We start from the raw sequence: 21,581 nt of genomic DNA on the forward strand, positions 1-21,581 counted from the left end.
CAGTGTCACTGGCCCTCATATGTGGGATCGGAACCGGGGCCCTCTGACATCCCAAGCCAGCTCTTAACCAACGCGCCACTCGGCCGGCCCCATATTGGATTTGAAAGCAGCCAAATACTCTGAATATTTCTTTTGGCAGGTCGCGTCAGGTTGATTTTTAAGCTAGAGTTTTTGTGATAAGTTAGAATATTCTAAAATTCCTCCAAGTATGAAAGAAAGAATTTAAATTCTAAAATTAATTAAGCTAAATTCTGATTTTATAATTGATTAGGATGACTTTCATATGACCGAGCATTGATCTTTATTCTTCTTCACCTGGTCACTTCCTGCATGTTGTATGATGCACTCTTCCTTCAGTAAATAAATTTAACAAAAACTGATTTGACTATGTGGCAGAAGTTGGTGTAACCACAAATATAATAGTCTTAACACTTCAGGAAGCCAGAATAAAAACAAAGAAAATCTCACAAAGCAGCTGACTTTCTTTTCTTCTCTACAAGGTCCATAAGGGTAAGCAATGAATGGGAACTCCTATTATGATTCATTTTTCCCTGTGATGGCAACAAGAGTTGCCATCTAGATAGAAACATCTAGATAGCAATTCCCTGACAGGCTATAAAAGGTGTACTAACTAACACATTTTATTCATTCAAACCAAATACAGTATAATCAGTTTTCAGCAATTAATTTTTCATTAAATTTAAAAAACCATCACTTTTTCATTTGTTAAAAATGCTTATTATATTCTTTAAGGTGAGGCAATATGGTACTTGGGAAGACTACAAGATTTTGGAGTACTTAGCTCTAAATAAAAATCTCTGCCACTTATTAGCTTCTGTTTTTAAGCAAATTACTTAAAATCTTAGTTTTCTTAAGCTGAATTTTCCTCCTTGTGAAATAGGATAGCTGCCCAATGATACTGGTGTGAGAACTGACCATACCAATAAAATGGAATGAATGAAAACACTACCAAGCTTTGAGTGGATAGATGTTCAATACATACGTCTTTGTGATTGAATTCTATTTGAAAGCCTTTCTTTTCCCCTTAGAAATCAGCCTCTATTTTAAGGTTGAAATAAATAAGAAAGCAAGATTTCATATGTTGAACTCTCCCCAATAGGCAACTTCTCAGGAATGTGACGTCCCAGGAATGAAGAATATCAGGAATGAGGAATATCTTGATATCTAGAACATAGGTTTGGGGCTTGTTTTGTTTTGATTTTTTCATTTTTGCAGACAGAAACCAAAAATCACCACAAGGTGTCAGAATATCACAGATTTCAACTTTCTGCTGCTCAAGAACATTCTCTCTATAGGATTCCAGCTAATAAATGAAGGAATGATAGAATTATAATATCATTCTTTTCTAATGCCTCATGAAATATCTAGGTAATAATTACCAATGATTTCTAACATCCCCAAAAGAGATCTAGACATAACGTGCCTTCTGATGGAAGAACAGGCCGCCACCTATAAAGTATCCTCACTGTTCTCCATCCCCCATACATCGCCTTTAAATCTAACTACCAATTTACCCCAATACATCTTAAAATGTTAAATACCAATCAGCAAAATCCAGACTAAGAAAATGCAAGGCAACAAACAAGTTTCTACAATCAGTAAATTAGAGGGTAACAGAGAAGAGAGACAGAGAGACAGAGGGTCAAAGAGAGACAGGAAGCGAAAACACGCACAAGTGCCAGAGCCTAAAGATTAAAATAATTGCCTTCGAGACACAACAACTAAGACAAACAAACTGCATATTTCATATTAAGGAAGTTACCAATTTTTAATTATCATATTATGGTTATGTTGATTCTTTAGGCATGCTTGTTTTGGCGATACCAAACTATAGATGAAATATGATGTCTATGTTGCTTCAAAATAATCCAAGGGAAAGAAACAGCATAGACGCAGCTTGGGTGTATGAATAAAACAAGACTGACCAGGAGTTGATTCTGTCGAGGGAGGGTAAATGGGGATCAATAATACTTTTCTCACTACTTTTTATGTATGTTTGATATTGTAATTTTAAAAATCTTAAGATACTTTAACTACATTAAAAAAAAAAAAAAAAGCTGTTACCCAGGATATACTATTGGGCTATTGGAAAAGTCATGACGTATTTTTCTGTTTTTCTTTGGAAAAATGCATCATGACTTTTCCGACAACCCAAAACTTCTTTTCGGTGATAAAGACCAATTTTCCAAGTGAGATAGTATCCTTATATGTTGCTTTACTCATGGTAAACTTTCACACAGTTGATCTTTTCACTAGTCCATCACCTTTAAAATGGGCCATTATGGAGTCATTGAGCCTGTGTCTCCATCTCTGGTAATCCTATAACCTCAAAGGAAACGTTCTGAAATTAAATATAATGCAATAAAGATTAACCTTTTAGTGAATTAAGAATCTCCCCCCTCACTCCCCCACCCCGCCCGACTTTCTCTGTGTCTTTCCCCTGGCTCCTGTCTGCAGAGCACTCCTACCATGTCCAGCTTGGCACAGCCCAATTCAAATCGATTTTTGCTCAAATAAACTCTTAAATTTTTTCTTTTTAAAGAATTTTCCCTTTTACTGACTTAAACATCTGAGGCCTTCTGAATCTAGGCAAAGACCTACAGAAAGCAGCCCAACTTTTAATGGCTTTAGCTTCCCCGCTTGCCGGTAATTCCTAACTTACTCTTTTCAGTATCAGCTTCAATTCTAGAATTACGTGCTGAGACACAGGCCTGGACATAGGATGGGTCATGAAATAAGAGTCATGTTAGGCTTCCTTCACTTGAGCGTTTAATGGCATCCTCCTCACTCCTATACTATTCCTACACCCCTTGCTGGCTTCTCTTCCTCAAAATCCTTTTTAGCTGGTTCCTCAGTGATCCTCAACCAATGACATACTGGTTCACTAGACTGTGTTTGGAAATGTAAGAGGGGATTTTTTTCATTGTCATGAATGACAGAGGTGGCACTGCCCATGCTGATTGAGCAAAAGTCCAAGAATGTAATGACCGTGGGGGCCGGCCGGGTGGCTCAGTTGGTTAAGAGCTCGCTCAAGAGTGTGAGCTCTGAGCAACAGCAGTTTGAGTCCCAGCCCGAGCTGAGCAGCCGCTGAGCTGCCAACAGATGGCAAGATGGCTCAGCTAATAAAAAAATAAAAAAAAAAGAATAGAATGTAATGACCTACCTAAAATCTACTTACAAATACCTGTGAAAATACCACAGCACCTTATGGAGCAAAAGTTTTTACATAACATGTTCTCCTTCAAGTTCATGCTGGGTGTGATTTTTTTCCAGAAAATTTCCTCAGAGTTTGCTACCTGAATTAATTAATGGCCTTTCCTCTGTGTCCCAGAATATCACTTGTCTACCTCTTTCAGAGCATTTGGATCACACAATATTAGAGTCTTCTGTTCACGTGTGTCCCCCTTAGACACACACACGAGCTGCACAGGTTGCACCTTAAGAACTTCAGATAAACACAAATCCATATAATTTTGGAGCGGAATGGCCCAGAGGAAAGAGCTATCTTACCCAAGGCTTCAGAGAGGAGGGGAATGGAACTACCAGGCTAACCGGTACATCAGGATATATGATGAAATAGTAAATATTAAAGATTTAGAGACAGCTATTTTCAAAATTTGAAAAATAAATAACTCACTATCTAAATACCCACAATCCTCAAAATGACCCTCATTTCTATGACTTCTCAATGAAACTGGGACTTACCATGCACGTAAGTTTGTTCTCATGGGATTCCTTGTCAAAAGAGGCATCTGTGGCATCGTCTCCTCCGGCAATCCTCTCCACAATGTCACCACTGATTCGCATCACCTCTACGTGCAACCGGCCGGCCACCTGCACCAATGAGGGAAACGACAGACACTTTTTCCAGATTTTGTTCTTTCTTCTGTCTTAGAGTCAAGTGGTTAGGTTAACGGTGTATGAGAATCTAGAAGCCTAGATTCTAACAGTAACTTTCCTTCAAAATGCTTGCAATAATCACCATTAAGCAGCATGAAAACGCAGGTATTAATAACACACACAAATGCCACTTGTCATTACTGACGAAACTCAACAATGTATTATCAACACCCTACTGTGTCTTGAACCATTCTCTGCAGGATACAAGGCATGGAGAGAAGACTAACCTCTCCTTTCTGGTTGACAATTGGAACAGCATATTGTAACTTCACATCGTAGAAGAGGGACTCGAGGAAGACATTAGCCACTCCAATGAGGCTGTGATTTTCCTGCTCATCATAGAATGGATCAGCACGCTTGAAGTAAGACCGTATTACCTTTAAAGAGATTCGGAACATACAACTTCAGAAAATCGCTTAAAATACATGAATTCAACCACCACTTTTTTTGATGCACGCTAATAAAGTCATTAAACTTAGCTGAGGTGTAGCACTGTATTACACACACACATACACATGCTCATAGTCTCTCTCCCTCCGTCTCATTCATATTTAAAATGGTGGTCAGCATCCTTCACCTGTGAGGGAACAATCCCATTAACATTTCATTACTTTTATCATTTCTTCTCCTTTAAGTGCAAATCTTGCCATGAAAACAGAGAAAGCATATATAGACTAGAAATAGTAGAGTGTACAAAAGTAGTTTTCACTTTTCATTTATATCTATTCCACTTGTTTCTACCAAATCATTAGACATGCTGCTGCTAATGAGAGGTGACCTCTTACAGGAGAATAGTTTGCTTTGTTGTATTTGTTGTTAATGTGGTTTTATTTCTACACTGAAATAGGGCAGGGATAGAGAAGAAAACAAAAAAAAATTAAGAAAAAATGTCATGTAACTGTAAGAAGTGATTTTTATTGATGACATTCTGGCAAAATAAACATTTTCACAAAACAAGAGGCTAAGGAAGTAAACGACTATATGCAGCAGCAAGTCCAGCAGTATGGAAAATATGTAAAAATATACATAATACATTATTTTCTATTTTAAATATGCACAAGTACACAGCTGATCTAAATGAGAAAACCTACAACTTCAGGAGAGTATCAGAGTACAGATCTATGGCACCTACCTAAGGATCAAAATACCTTCAAATTATGTTCCTAATAGTATAAATATTCAGATACGGCTGATGTTCAATTAAAAAAACAGATATTGTAGGTTTATTATTTGCAAGGTTAAAATGTGTTGAGAAATAGAAGAGAGATAATAAAGTGTGGTCTCTGTCCTATTTTAAATAAATTCACAGTCCAGTACAGGAGACAGAAACATGTAACACCAACGGGAGTAAGAATGCAATATAAAAAATTCGACTAGAAATCCAGGTAACACAAAATGAGGAAAAGAAAGAAGAAGATACCAGAATAATGGGTTATTAAAATTCTTGATTAGCTAAGTAACTTAGAGGATTAAAATAAATACTCTAGAAATATTTTGGAAAAATGAGTAATTTTTCCCTTAAATGGGTAGACTCATTCCTGCTTGGTTCCTTCTATGAGTATCAGCAAAGTAATTTTTTTAATAACTTACTGGGGTATCTTCTTCACACTCCTTCCACTCTTGATAAAGGTCTCTCATATCCAACAACCTGTTGTCCAGTTTTTCCAAAGACCAAATCTGCTTTCCTTTTCCTTTTCTTCTCACCTGGATTGCAGGTTCACTAAGAAGGGAGCCTCGCTGCAAAGGCAGTAAGAGTAACTATGTGAAACACAAAGATACCCATCATGGAAGTCAACCCTAAACATTCTGTACCCATCAGTCATCAACCAAATATCATCAACCAAAACAGAAACTACTATTATTCTTTATTCTGTTAATTGCAAAGCTTCCCAGAAATCTTACGAGGGTATATCCAAGTGCAATAAAAATGTAAGTATAAATTTAAATTTTCATTGAAGTTGGATATAAATTTAAATTTAAAACACAGAAGACAAGACCATGATTAATCAGAAGTCAAAAATGTTTTATTCGGGCCATCATATGTCCAGGGAATATCGGTGGGTAGAAAGAGAGTCTTGAGTACTGAATGGCAGGGGAAGGTTTACTGGGATGGGTGGTTAAGAAACTATCTTTCGCTTTCTAAAAGTTTAAATTTTTAAATTTTTTTTGAACGGGTAGCATCTTTATGTGGTATATAAAAAAAAGTGTTTAAAAGAGTAAACTGAAAAGTATCCCATTTACCCATTTGGAGGCAACAAATGATACCAATTTCCAAATATAGTTTGAATTTATAATTAAAACAGTATAGAACTAGGCAGAGATGCTGGTTGCACATTGTGAATCTACTAAATGCCACTGAATTGTTCACTTTAAAATGGTTAATTTCACCTCAAAAAAAATAGCATTCTTTGAAGTTTTTCTAGCTTATAAAAGCAATGTTTTTAATGTAGAAAAAAATTTTTAAAACAAAATAGAAAATAAAAATACCTCTGTGTATCTATCTTCCCCACAAAGATGTATCTATCAGTTATCTAATGAATTTAGAGTCATTGGATACATTTATCAACTATTCTGACATGTCTACTTAGAACTTTGGAGAACTGTGAAACACACCAATGTTGCTTTAACGTCTTGCCTAGAACCAGTTCCAAAGAAACAGAATTTATATAAAGAAACAAAGATTTTAGAACTCTGAAGGTTAAAAATCACCATTCTTTCACATACTGTAAAGGCCCTTCTATCTTATATTCAGCCAGCTAGGGAATAAATATGAAAATCTCATTAGTGATCTGTGGGTAGTGGCTTTTCAGGGGAACAATGTTAGAACTGGCACGAAGTGGCAATGAACAATCCGCTGTAGCATCATGACGTGGCCCTTCTGCAAATACCTACAACAGGGAGTGGAAAAAAGAAAAAGAAGAAATTTCTGCCCCTTACCAAAGATCACCAGATAGAAGTGAGTACAAGACCAGGAGTAAGGGCCAGAATAAACAACAGTGTTCACAGCATGGAACTTAACTTAATGTCCTGTCTAGGACATTAAGTTTAAAAAATAATTAAAAAGAGGTGTTGGTGGATAAAAGCATGCAAGACCCAGCCTGAGTTAAGGAGGCTGTCTCCTTAAGAAATACTTCTTGTCCGGCATCTCTCTTTGGCTAAACTCTGAAAATACTAATCTATTAAATCAATAAAAAGTAGATTAGTAGCCATCTGTTAACAACGGCTGCTTGTTCAACTCCAGGAATGGCGTCATCTGTACCGGCAATAGAGCCGGCCCCATGAACACACTATCTGGTGTCTGGGAGGACAGAAATGCCCAAGGTGACCTAAGTCACTTCTAGGTGTTGACCTGGTTGCCTTCAGGCAGGATTGCTCCTTCCCACAAAGCCCAAGCCAAGATACACAGTAAAGGGCTATAGTCATACTTAATGGGGAAAAAATGTTCACGGTTCTGTTTTTTCAACTCCAAGACTACAGAATGCAAAAAGACCTTGCTCTTCTCAGGCCTCTAGAGCAGCTGTTCTCAACCTGTGGGTCGCGACCCCTTTGGGGGTCGAACGACCCTTTCACAGGGGTCGCCGGGTACTCGTATGTGGGCGTATCTGCATGTGGGCCTGGAGACGGATAGAGGAGCGGTGTCTCGGTTCCTAAGACCATCGAAGGTATGTGTTTTCCGATGGTCTTAGGCAACCCCTGTGAAAGGTTGAGAACCGCTGCTCTAGAGGAAGCTGAGCCCTGTCCCTTCTGCCCAGGACGGGGTTTCCTCTATTGTTTTTTGTCTAGGAGTCCCACTGCACCCATGGTTTGTCCTACAAACACCAACAAGCAAATTTACTTCTAAGTGAATAAGATCTTTCAAATTATACACAGAATATGTATCAAAAGACAATTCTCCAAAATGTAATGATTGTATCATATTCACAATACCTTTATTACTAAGAAAAACTAAGCATCAGCTTTGCCAAATATCTACTTTATGCAAAAAAAAAGGACATTGACCTTGATGCTGTGATGCCATAAGCGAGGGCAAGATGTGGTCCTTGCTATCAAATTAGAATAGGACCTCCAAGAAGGGTTCATTAAAGCTTTGCTGTGGTAAATGCTATAGGAGAAACAAAACATATGGCCCCTCAAATATTTACCTGAATACAAAATTCTACCTACCCCATCAAAAGTCATGTATGAACATTATCAAGAGCTAGAAAAGAACCTAAATAAGAAGAAAAACAACTGAATGGCAAGGATAGAAGATTTTGGTGGGATTTTGCCCCTACATTTTATTAAGTTTATTACATTATACAAAAAAAAAATTGTGATCTTAAATACACACATGAAACAACTGATGAACAGTTTTTCCGAGCAATCTATTCGCAAGTAGAAAATTACATGGCATAAATAAAATAAACACCTAACTTAGTAGAGAGGCTTTGTAGAGTTGTAACAGAATGAAGAGAAAATCCACTTTGGGAAAATTCATCAGGAAAGACTTCTCTGAAGTAATTTAAACAGATTTGAAGAAAGGGAATTGAACGAAATAAATTGGTAGGGCTGGGGGTGGGGAGGTGGAGAGGATATTTCTAGTAGATAAAGGACATAGATGCACAAAGACAGAGCATTAAAAGGAAGTAAATTCTGCTTGAGAGAGGAGGACAAGTACAAAAGGATCTAGATTGCAAAGGGTAGAGACGGGGATGAGGACAAACTCACTGGTGTTTAAATAACACTGGTGAAATATAGAACAGTTTTATCCAATGACATCTTATTTTTTTCCACTAATGGCAACCTCACCTTCCTATTGGCATCAAGGCTGGAGGCTGGAATCTGCAGGGTTACTTTATACTCTGTTCTTTTATCCAGTTCTTCTGCAATGTAGCTAGCTTCTCTCACCAACAGATTGGCTTTAACAATTTGTTCCCTTAGCCTCATCAGGCTGTTATTTAGTGTTGCTTCTCTTTAAAAAAAAAAAAGGTGGGGGGATAACCGTCAAACAGCATATCAGCATATTACATAGTACATAGTAAGTTAATGCCAAACTGCCAACCAAGCTTTACAACTGTCTTTTGCACACAGGGAGTACATTACCCACACTGACCCATGCACACTCATATCTGGGCTACATTATAAGCATTGGCACACACTCGTATAACAAACAGGCCCTAGATTAGGGCGTGCTTCGCAAACTCGACTCTGTGTACAAATCAACTAGGGATCTTGATAAACTAAAGATTTTGACTCAGTTGGTATGCGGTGGAGCCTGAAATGCTACATTTCTATCAATTTCCAAGTGACAGAGATGCTGCCTTTCTGCAGACCAAACTGAATAGCAACAGGTTAGTTAAGTACAGTCTGTAACCACGGATGAGACATTTTAGTGCAATGCTAAATTAGCCCGTACAGAGATCAAACTTGCAATCTGAATCTCATTAGCACCATGCTTTACCTACCTGAGCTACTCAGTCCAGATAACCACCTTTCTTTTATTTTTTTCCTTTTTTTAAAAAGCATCTACCCAAGCTTCAGAACCTAAAGTATAATACAATGATAGAGTATAACATCTAAGTACTTGTTCATTAAAATCCAAAAGCCATACAAAACTGAAAATGGAACAGCACCTAACCTGGGCAGCTTTAAGTAAATCAATAGAAGTTGACAATTCCCATTTTTTTCCAAAAATGAAAAGAAAGAAAGAAAGAAAAAAGATAATGTCAAGTGATTGATTCTTAGCTGTACCCCTCTCTTTTAATATACCTCTTTTTAAAGTAACGTCTAGACTTTTCCACTCTGCATCTTACCTAGGTGGGTTAAATGCACCTAATAAAGGCCCGAGGCACCACCTACCTCTCCTCGGCCCACTGTCTGAGTCGCTGCTGAGCACTGGGCGAGTGGAAAGAGAACCTGTCTGTGCTACGGCAGTTCTGTTTCTCAGGAGACAGCCTCCTTCGCAGCTGCTCCAATTCGTGTTCATACATAAGCCTCTGGCGCTCTAACGCAGTTCGTTTTTCCTCTTCGTGCTGTTGTTCTAGGCTGTTCAATATTGACTGCATGGGATCTGAATAAGATTTTTATCAAAAAGTTAAAAAATGAAAAATGTAACTATACAACACAATATACTTCGAATGTTATTCTGTATGTTGTTTGTCATCTTAATAAAATAAGACTCTTAAAGACAGTGTGGAGTAAACTTAGCTTTCCTTGCTCCCAATTACTTCTTATCTATTCTATCAGGTAGATGCCAAACTATCTTTCATACAGAAAAAGCAGGTCTATTATATGTTCCACACATTACCCCAGAAATCCACTACAATCATGAGCCAGTGGCAGTCAAGTTTCAAACCTGAGAAATTCTATCAATGAGAACAAAGTCTACAGTGACTTGTGTATCAAGGGAGAAAGAAGGAAAGTTTTTTATAAATGTAATAGTTAAACATCCAAAAGAATAGAGTACAGAGAACAACCTAAAGATTTCCTTTTTTGTTAACACTTAAAAGTCTCAGTCATAAACACTTTTAACTCTCCACCAACTTTAAAAGATTCTAAACTGCACAACAGATCTGCTCACCATTATGGCCCAGAGCCTTCATGGTCACCTCCATCTGTGCATATTCATAGCTGAAGTTGATTTCACTGGACACCTCGCTAGAGGAGTCTCCGTCTACATCCAGCTGCTCGGAACTGGTGTCATTCTTCAAGGAGGTGTCCTGTTCCTCATCCTCTCGATCTGCTTTCTTTTTCTTTTTAGGCAAATTCAATCTGGGGGAAAAAAGAATATTATTTTTTAAATAAAGATATGCACTCATTCATATCATTCATTAAATGCTGGCTAGTTGCCAAGGGAATACCATCTAAGTATAAGGCCGTTACTGTACTCAGGAAGTTCATACTCTAGTAGTAGAAATAAAATAGACACCCATGGGCAAAAAATTATAACAGAGTATGACACAAGGCCACATGACTGTTATAAGCTAGGTGTTGAAGAAAAGCTGAGGACCACTTAAGACTGGAATAATAATGGAAGGGATGATTGAGAAGAAAGTCATCTGAGCTGAGACTTCAAGGATAAGGATACAGCAGGGCATTAGGGCAGAGGGAACAGCATGAGAAAATGTGGAAATCGACACTCATCATCTCTGGAGAAATTATTAATGAAACAACATGAGGATACACAAATTTATATAGCAGAAGTTGTGAGGGATAATGCTGAAAAGATCAACTTAACCCAAACTATGAAGGATTTAAATACTAAGCCAAGCAATTTATACTTGATTTAGTTTGAGAAAGAAGACAAAGGAAAAATATTTTCCACACGCTTTGTACCCTCTACCCTTTTGTCAATAATCAAAAGATCAACTAGCCTACAAGCAAAGGGTCTCCATTAGCTATAATAAAAGTCAGTTTATATCTGAAGCACAGTAACCAGTGACAGGAAGAGAAACAGACCAGGATTTTCATTTTACACACTATTCAGCCCGCCTGTCCTTGCCAACACAACACCGATTTTGTATGGGAAACAATGTGTGCAGTCCCAGGTCAGACACTTTCCTTGTCAACCTCCCTCTCAGCTAAGAAGCAAATGCTACCAAATGAGACATAAGTGGAAAGTTGCTGGGGACTCTGGGAGGACTTCTGCCATGACATCTTTGATGGGCTTAACCGATGCCAACCACCATCTTCCTTCAGATTGCTTGTTTTGTCAGGGAAATAAACCATTTAAACCACTATAGTCAAGGCTGCCATTAGTTGCAGCTAAATGCATTGCTAAATGAAATGCAAACCTTATTTTATGAATGAGAAAACTAAAACCACTACATTTCCAATTTAAAAAAAAGGAACAAATAAAAAGATAAGTATGTCAGAAAAAAAAAATTAATGAATTCTTATACCAGGTGGCAAACTATCATCTTCCACTGAGAAATAAAAAGAAAAAATGTGTAAGTAAACTCAGTATTTTTCCTGAGTATATTGTTCACGTGGCCCTCTGGCTCAAACCATATAGTGAACAAACATGCATGCAGTAAATAAGTACACATATAGTACACAAATATGTACACAAAACAATGTATAATTTTTATGGAATTAGGTTTACTTTTCAATATATAGTCTTCTAGTTCACAGTATAATCTTCAATACTCTCCCTCTTTAAGAGCCGTGAGTAACGTCATACCTGAAGAAGTGGTTGTTTCCCCATAATATCCTGTCCCCATGGTGAAGCTGTATGGGACTGGATACAGAGGAGCCATTTACAAATGTTCTGTGGAAGAAGAGGCCAAACACGTAAGCAATGACTATCATGTTTTCTCTGTTAATTTTCCAATACTATAGAGATCTAGTTACTAGGAAAAACAAAATAATCAATTGCCCAAATAAGGCCTGCCCTTGGTGAATTTCATTACTTATATTTACTTCTTTGCTGCTTTACCTAAAATCCTTATGGTACTAAATATAATAGATTATTATACTTGATTGTTCAGAGTTCTAAATTTCTATATAACATATTAAAGAGTTAATATAGAACCATTACACCCAATAATTAAAGGTGGTAACAGTACACACTACAGCTAAAATGAGTATGTCCAATCTCATGGATAAAAAGAGCCATTCAACCAACTAAACTCTAGAAATATCTACAGATATCAGTAATAAGACATGAGACCTATGTTAAATTCTTCTGTAACTGACTATAACATAGAAAAATGTCCATATCCTACCAATATGTGTACAATTTATCAGGTGCTCTTGACTGCTTACCTTGACGATGCAGTTCAACACATGCAATGGTGGGTAGAAGGATATTAAGGGAAGAATTTGGAGGGGGAGGCAATAGAAAATTGCCTCTCTCCTGGTGAATGACTCGTTTGCTTAGAAATAGGATAAAAGTCAAGTTCTATAACTTGACAGGCCCTACAAAAGGAAGCCCTCTTTACATCCTCCTTTCCCTCTTCTAGTGAGCGCTCAACTCCAGCAAAATAAAACAAAAAAAGAAAAACAAAAGATTTACCGTATTTGCCGGCGTACAAGACAATTTTTTGGCCCTGAAAAATATGCCTCCAAGTGGGGGGTCGTCTTATACGCCAGGTACACTTCAGATAGACTGCCCATAGTGCTTGCCCCGTGCCATAGTGGCCTCCCGATGCCCGCCCACTTCATTCCACATACCGTTCAGGCATCAGCAGCGCTGCTGGGTGTATGCTCGGCTGTTATGCGATTTTGCTGTTATGCGATTTTACCACACTCGCAAAATCGCACACAGCCGACCATACACCCAGTATGATAGCGCAAAATCGCGAATCGCGATTTATGTATATGTTTGATTACATACAGCCTTGTGACAGTTTTCCTGCATGTCATAAGCATTTGAATATAAATATAAATGTTGAAATCAAATCTGATATTGTTTTACCTTTTATTTGGTGTGTGGAAGGTGTGCGGAAGAGGGGGTAGTCTTATACGGCGAGTATATAACAAACTCTGTATTTTGAGTGGAAATGTTAGGGGGTCGTCTTATACGCCCAGTCGTCTTATACACCGGCAAATACGGTATGTTCTGTCTACTACGCATGACTGACTCTTCCTCCAGAGCCAGAAATAACCTGGAATACGGTCCAGTTCCTTTCCATCCCCCCGAGGCCTACTCAGCTCTCAGAGCCCACTTTGGTGTCTACTTCCTATGAAAAGGCTGCTCATCACTCCAGCCTGTAAGATCTTAGTTTCTTTAAATTCCTAAAACACTTACCTGGCTTTATATTGCTAGTTATTTTTATATACATGCATACACACAACATCTTACTCTCTACCTAGATTTTACTTACTATGTGGGTTTTTAAACACTAAAAGTAATTGGTCTTTATAGTCCTATAGTCTAATTATTCAAAGCATGAGCTCAAAAATTACAGTTATGATGAGAGAGGACCTACTAAAATTAACAGATTTTTGCCTTGATGACACAATTTCTTTAAATTTCCTTAAACAATGAGGAATTTAAGTAAAGGTTAATACAGATATAGGCTAATGTAAAAAGCTACAGCAGTTACACCATATTAGTAAATAAAAACATGAATATAATAACAGTTCTCGAAGTGTGGTCTGTGTGATGTCCCCAAGATCTAGCTATTTTTATAACACTAACCTGCCTTTTTTCACAGTGCTGACATTTGGGTTAGCAATGAATAAAACCACTGGGGTCTAGCACAAATCAAGGCAGTCACATCAAACATTACTAGAAGTCACTGGATCATTCACAATCTAAAAACAAGTTTTGTTTGTGACTGTCCTTGATGAAGCCATAAAAATTATTACTTGTATGAAATCTTGACCCTTGAGTACACAACCTTTTAAACATGTCACGTGACAAAATGAGAGGTACACAAAAAGCACTGTTAATGCATGCCAAGATATGATAACCGTCTTGAGCAAAAGACATATACAAAATAGACTTTTGGCAGATATTTTCTTGAAAATAAACAAAACTCGCCTGTCACTTAAGAGGAAAACAACTGACAGTGCTTGTTGCCAATTGTAAATTTCAAGCTTTGAAGTGAAAATAAAAGTTTTGGAAAACTTGTGTCAGTGTCTTCAACCAAAGAGGACAGGAGCATTCCTGTTGTTGAACGAGTTGGGTTATTATTATTATTATTATTACTCCTGCAGAGGGAGAGGACACGTGACATGAAGCCGGGGGTGTCTCAGCGAGAGGGTGTTGGAAGGGCCTATTGTAGGTTTGGGCTTTAGCTGAATGACTTGGAAGTGGGTCCAAGGAAGTGAGGGTTCTCTGTATATTGGATGCTGTTAGAAAGCAGGAGTAATTTTATGATTGGGTATTTCAAAAAACATCTTATCTATATGGGGGATAGATGAGGATTTGTAATTGATGAAGAAGGCGTCACCCACATTAGCCAAAAGAAAGTGTTTGGCCTTTCGTGTGTGGCACAGTGACGATGGTTTTTGTCTGTGTTGAAACAAAATTATTATGTGGCATGCTTTGTCTTATCACAGCCTCAGAGTAACCTTGCCTGAGCTTGTATTCTGTGAGATTATTTAATAGAATAGCATAGCCTAGCTTAGAGTGCAAGGCCAGTGTCTGCTTTTTTTCTTTTCCTTTCTCACTTATATTCTTCACCATGAGCTTGATAACTTCACAATATTTAGACCTTATAGATGAAATCAGCAATGATATTAATGATTTTTTGATATCATATAATGAAAGGATCAACATTTGGAAGATCAATGTGTAAGTCAGTTAACCATCACCTATCTTAGTTACAGACAGTTATATAACAGGGAAATAACAGCTTTATAGTTTAAGGAAATAAACTGACAAATGTAATTTAATAATGGTATGCCTCTTCTTTCATTCATGACTTATTGAGCACTTCCATCCTAGTCACGTATTACGTGCTAAGGATACAGAGTGAAAACAGAAAGGTCCTTGTTCTAAAGGAGCTCACAGTCCAATGGGGTAATCAAGGTTAACAGACCAGAAGAATACAATATGAAGTGTTAAAATACGAGAGGCATAAAGTACACTGGGAATATACACTAGGAGCTCTTAATTTAGACCAAACAGAGAATTCCCCAAAGTAGATAATGACAGAGCTTAACCTTGAAGGTCAAACAGGGGTTAGATGGCCACAGGAATGGCAGATGCAGAGTAATAGGAGTAAAAATAGGAGGGGTGTAAGGAATTTTTTATCAAAAATAGTAGAAAACCACCCGGCTACCTGGTGAGCCTGGTGAGTGGACAAGGAAAAGGATTAGAGTGTTGGCAGGGGTTCCAGTCAAGGTCTGTTGCGAGCTAGAGAGGAAAGGATGGGTTTAAGGACTATTAAAAAGTGAATTTAAAGGACTTGGTAATTAACTGGGTATCTTCATTAAGTGCACTTAAAAATAAAAAGGACAAATATCCTGTGTACCATCAGTGCCTTCTTCCTCTTAAGTGTGATTTCTTCCTCTTAAAAATTATTGTGACAATAACACTAATTAAAGTACATTACCTACCTGGTGTTCTTTTGAGGAGTCAGCATAACCTGGCCTTCTGATGTGATGTCTATAATACAATGTTCAGGAAGAATCCCCATTCCACATAGCTGGATATCTTGGGAATTTGCTGAACCTATTAATGTATGTTCCTACAAAGGAATCAAATTCATTGATTAATATTGTATTCTTACATGTACAGAAACTGAAAGTATCTACTCTGAGCCCTCTTATATTGACCCATTACCTTAGCGAAGAGATTTTTAACCATAAATGGAATAGCAGGGTGAATTTCTGGCTTTCTCTGAAAAATCATTCTGTAAGTTTTATTTCCTTAAAAGGAATAACGCACTGAGTTGATTTATACCTTTTAAACCTAAAACTACCGTTTCATATTAATGTCTATACTATATTTCATTATTTTCCATTGCGATCTTGATTCCAAATAGTTTATACCACTCTTAGAGCATGAACTGTGTGATAATGATATACCAAAAATATCGGTCTGAAAATTACAGTTACTTAAGTTGTACGTCACTTACCTGGTCTCAATCAAGATGAATTAACTATGAGGATAAAATGCTATTTGAATATAAGGAGCTTGAAAAAACTAAAATTATTTTATGAATCACCTGGTCTCCCTAAACTTCATAAAAAATATGATAGATGTGTTCTTCGTACTATAGGCCCTAATTACTCAACTCTCTTAGCCCTAATAATCAGCCTCACTTTGGGGCAGGTAACTGAACAAATGGACATAAAAATTGAGCTCCTTCTTATGAGCTTCAATATTTGATTGCCCATCCATGAGTAAATGTTGACAAGACCTGGGTGTGTCCCTAGGCCACACCTTTTAAAGGCACATCCTCAGGGAGGTACATCCTGAACTGACCATCAGAAATAGCCAGCCCATCGCTCTCATACTTGAATTCCTTACAGAGTACTGACTGTTCGTGGGTTTACTGTTATCCCCACAGCTAGCATGGAAACTCCACGAGAGCAGAGAACAGTAATCCACTATAATCCAAGCACTTAACACAGGCCTGGCACATGAAGGTATTCCATAAATATGAAAGAAAAATAAATGAACCATCATTTCCTTTAGCATTCCCTTCAGATGCAACGGAAGATAATTCTTTCCTCTTCTTTGCTGGTGAACCTTCTAATTATTGGGTTGTCAGAAAAGTCATGACGCATGTTTGCAACGAAAAACAGAAAAAATACGTCATGATTTTTCCGACAACCCAATATATTCTGGGTTCTAATTCTTCCCATCTTTTTAAGGCTATCAATCTCACAAATAGGCTTCTTCCCCCTCTAGTATTTTTGTTTCCCCTTCTCTGGGGGTTTCTTCTCTCAACTATACTGCAGTGGTGTTTCCAAGGAAACAAAGAGCTGGGATCTAGGACTGTCCCATGGTACCCTGTTTGATCCTGTTTAATACAGAGGACATTCCAGGCAAATGTCTATTGCTCACTATTAGCTGAGGCTTCCCAGCCAATCGCATACTTTCCTAACCTGGAGAACAGGCCCTATAAATAACGCTCTTGTGACATTCTGTGGCAGGTCTCTAAGAATCTATTCCATGCCTGTCTCTATTTCCCACCTTGGTTCTTCCTTCCCAGTCTTACCACACCAACCACAAGGTGAAGCAAAGTTCCAAAAGGGAAAAAAAAGACTCCCAAGAGAAAAAGGGCCCAAGATCACCTAAAAAAAAAGAGACAATCCCCAAAGCACTTGGCCTTAGGCCATTTCTACTATAATCCTCTTCCTACCCCTAAGAGAAATTGTAGCAGGAGTCTTAACTGTGCATTTGAAATCCTTTTCACCCTGGGGGTGGAGGTGGAGAAAACTCTTGAGCTACTGGGTCTTTGGAAAAGTCATGATGTATTTTGTCTATGTTTTTCAAAGGTCATTTATTTATATAAAGAACAAAGATCAATCAGTGATATATTGCCCATTTTCTTTGATAACCTTTTGCCATCTTTCAGTGAGCTTCATAATTCCTCCTTCATAGAAGGACCTGTCTTCATTTGCGAAAAACTGAACAAGGTGCTGATTTACAGCCTCATCTAAATTGAACATTATACCACTCAAGGAGTTTTGGAGTGAAACAAGTGGAAGTCTGATGGCACAAGGTCAGGCGAGTATGGTGGGTGTGGCAACACATCCCATCCAAGCACCAATCATTTTGGATGGGTGATCAAACTTGTGTGTGGTCTCCCTTTGTCGCAATGGAACACAACTCCTTTACAATTAACAAGCTCTGGATGTTTCTGGGTGATGGATTCGTTCAAACTGTCCAATTGCTGACAGTACACATTCAAATTGATTGTTTGGTTCCTTGGTAGGAGCTCGAAAAACATGACACCTTTAAAATCCCACCACACTGAGAGCACAACCTTCCTCTGATGAATGTCTGCTTTCAATGTTGTTTGAGGTGAATCATCACATCGGGACCAAGACCGTTTGCGCAAACATTGTAAACAATCCACTTCTCATCACCAGTTACCAGTTGTTTCAAAAAAGGATAGTTTTCCTCATGTTTAATGAGTATATTGCAGATGTTTATACACGCCATCAAATGAACATCTTTGCGTTCATGAGGAACCCAAATATTGAGCTTGCTTACGTATCCCAGCTTTTTCATGTGGTTGTGAATGCTTGAATGATGGATGTTCAATGTTTCTGCAATCTCTCGTTTCATGTAACATGGGTTTGACTTGATCAATGCCTTTATTTTGTCATCATCAACCTCGATGGGCCTCCCTGACCAAGGAGCATTGTTGATATCAAAATCACCAGCACACAATTTCGTGAACCATCGTTGGCACTGACTTTCTTGTAGAGCATTGTCACCGTAAACTTTATGCAACTTTTCACAAGCCTGATGCGTGGTCTTCCCTTTATGGAAGTAAAACAGTAAAATATGGCAAAAATGCAGTTTGGTCTTCCATCTTCAACTTGTAAAATCTCCAAAACCCAACCAAATCGCTCAATTTTTATTTAGAATGAAGCTAGAACTGTCAGCTGTCAAATGACTTAGCAATAACATAGATGCGAATGACTCTAGTACTTCCAAAAATGAACTAGTACCATCTGTTGCAAACATGCATCATGACTTTTCCAAAGACCCAATATATAGCCTAGATTGGAGTTTGAGTGTAGAACCAACTCCTAGTTTCACGTCCAAGACTGAACACAGGTTCATTCCCAGTCTTTGCCCTATTCTTGTTCTCTTTGCCTGAAATGCCCTCTCTTCTCTTTATCTAAATATAAAGTATCTTTCACCAACTACTTCCAACCTCATCTTCTACTTGAAGTTTCACTATTAGGCAAGTGACCTCTCCCTCCTCTGAACCCAGATTACACTTTACAGTCAGTACCCCAATTTACTATTGTGGACAAAAAAAGGGGCTCTGTAATAAATCTGACCAAAAGTAACCTCACAGGGTGATCTGATCATAAAATCCCTGGGCAGGCCATGGTGGGTAGTCATGCCCCAGGCCTATAGAGGTTTATCTTCGCCTTAAGCAAGCCCTGTCCATTCACTGTTCTTGTGTATGTAGGTTAACAGCCATTGAAAACCAGAGTAATCCTCTTTTTCAGATCCCTTAAGGTGTAACCACCCTCAAGGGGATACGTAATCTTGTTAACTATCCTGTACCTTGCTTTCTCCCATCTTCATGTAATCTTCCTTAACTTAATTCCAAATGTATAAAAGAAACTGCAAAACTGTCATTCTGGGGAGTATTTGAGATCTTGCTTCCTGGCATGTCCTCAGTTTGGCTCACATAAATTCATCAAAATTCTCCACGGGTTTGGCTATTTCTTACATCGATACTATCTATTGCACAAATGTTGTTTTAAAAATTATCAGATGGGCCAGCTGAGTGGCTCAGTTGGTTAAGAGCTCACTCAAGAGTGCAAGCTCTGAGCAACAGGGTTGCTGGTTAGATTCCTGGCCTGAGCTGAGTGGCAGCTCAGCTGCCAACAGGTGGCAGGATGGCTCAGAAAAAAAAAAAAAAAAAAGAAAAATTATCAGAGACAAGACATTACCTCAAACATGCAATAGTCGAATCCAAAGTCTACAAGAAAATTTTCATTTTTTTTCAACGAGTATTATATTGAGCACCTATTTTGAGCTGGGCGAGGAGCCACTAGAGATAAAAGACAGACAAGGTCCCAATTATGGAGTTTATACCATAAATGACAACTCAAATCTCTCATTTGAGGTTGAATCTATTCTGATTCGGGTGAAGACTTGCTGGAATCTCAAATACTGAGTTCTAAGAGCTCAACTCTGCCAAAGCCTCACTGTTTGAGGTTTAAACAAGTTAAACAATAAGCTTTTTGATAAGTTCTTCCTACAGTGCTCTAAACACTGCAATAAAAATAGTGATGAGAAAAAAATAAATATCATAGGTTGGTATAGAAGTTTATCTAATCAGTAACTAAATGCTGTGACAGTACAAGGTAATCCAAATAAGATAAAAGTTCATCAGGATGGCTTTTCAGTCTCTATGTCATATATGGGTATAATGGCTCTAAAGAATACTAGTTTTAGGGAAAACTTTAGCAAATATAAAATACTATATTTAAAAACTTAGAAATAATCAAAGGATAAGAATGGCTTTTTAACCTTTCTTCATCCATTTAAATTTAATTTCACCTGAGATGGTTAGTTAACTTTTCTATGAATTTACTGAACTTTGCTTCCTTTATGAATCAACTATCTATGTGGCTCTTTTGAGACTCTGTCTTTGATTAGCCAAGTCCTAGAAGGGGGGAGACACAGGATATATGTGCTAGTGACATATTTCACAGGGTGGCTTTGCCCACCCTGCAAACAGGAAAAGTAGCATATCAGTACAGCCTATGCGATACCTCAGCCTTCTCAGTATTTCTGAAGGAAAAGGTAAGGGAGTGCCTGGGGCAAAAAGCACAAAAGTATTTGTTAACTCTTTACAGATCTAAATAGTCAAAATTCTTAACAAAGAAGTCACTCTGGCTTAAAGAACCAAGACTCTGAAGACAGCTTTTCTGGAATGAAGGTAAAGAAGGAAGGAAAGGTATTTTTCTGTCTTTTACAAATTCAAATTCTACACGAGGTGAGCCAAACTACACCAACCAAGGGCTTCTAAAATGCCACAACTGTGTCTTATTCATTGGGTTCCTGGAAGCCTAGCCCACAACTCCATAAACACAGAATGGCGGTGGCCCCTGCCATTCTCATCACCTCAGTTGGTGACTGTGAATATTGACCAAGACAACAACGGGCGGTTTACTTTCAATGGGGGCTGTGCTATAGGGTCCATGGACTTTGAAGCTGCTACTGAATCGCGGCTACAAATCCTTTGCAAGTGTGTATATGTATCATTTGCCACAAATCCTTCAGAATCACCCTTGCTTTCCCAGCCGCTAATAGCTGACTTGTGTGTATGGTCTCAGATGGGTACTAGACTTATTGGGGTGATCACTTCATAAGTTATATAAACGTCTCATCACCATGTTGTAACCTGAAACTAATATAATATTGTATGTCAACTGTAATTGAAAAAAATATTTCAATTACTTTAAAAAATAGCTGACTTGTGGAAAGAGTAGATCCAGAACTGCGTAAGCAAAATAGCTCTCCTTAAAGATTTGGTAGATAATTCAGTGGCACAATTAGAATCAATCATCCTATG

General features: G+C 38.0%; 1 protein-coding gene across 2 annotated transcripts in view; it reads right to left on the bottom strand.

Moving 5' to 3' along the window:
• KIF13B (kinesin family member 13B) overlaps positions 1–21,581 on the bottom strand; it is a 197,431-nt gene that overhangs the window by 91,251 nt on the left and 84,599 nt on the right. For both annotated transcript variants that reach the window (XM_019636150.1, XM_019636149.1), the window contains exons 14-21: positions 15,913–16,043; positions 12,083–12,169; positions 10,481–10,671; positions 9,760–9,970; positions 8,710–8,872; positions 5,512–5,658; positions 4,149–4,298; positions 3,727–3,855 (exon numbers count right to left, since the gene is read on the bottom strand). In XM_019636150.1, coding sequence (XP_019491695.1) covers positions 3,727–3,855; positions 4,149–4,298; positions 5,512–5,658; positions 8,710–8,872; positions 9,760–9,970; positions 10,481–10,671; positions 12,083–12,169; positions 15,913–16,043 — 1,209 coding nt within the window. The remainder of the gene's footprint in view (positions 1–3,726; positions 3,856–4,148; positions 4,299–5,511; positions 5,659–8,709; positions 8,873–9,759; positions 9,971–10,480; positions 10,672–12,082; positions 12,170–15,912; positions 16,044–21,581) is intronic.

Source organism: Hipposideros armiger, unplaced genomic scaffold (genome assembly GCF_001890085.2).
Source record: "Hipposideros armiger isolate ML-2016 unplaced genomic scaffold, ASM189008v1 scaffold_27, whole genome shotgun sequence".
Lineage (NCBI taxonomy): Eukaryota > Metazoa > Chordata > Mammalia > Chiroptera > Hipposideridae > Hipposideros > Hipposideros armiger.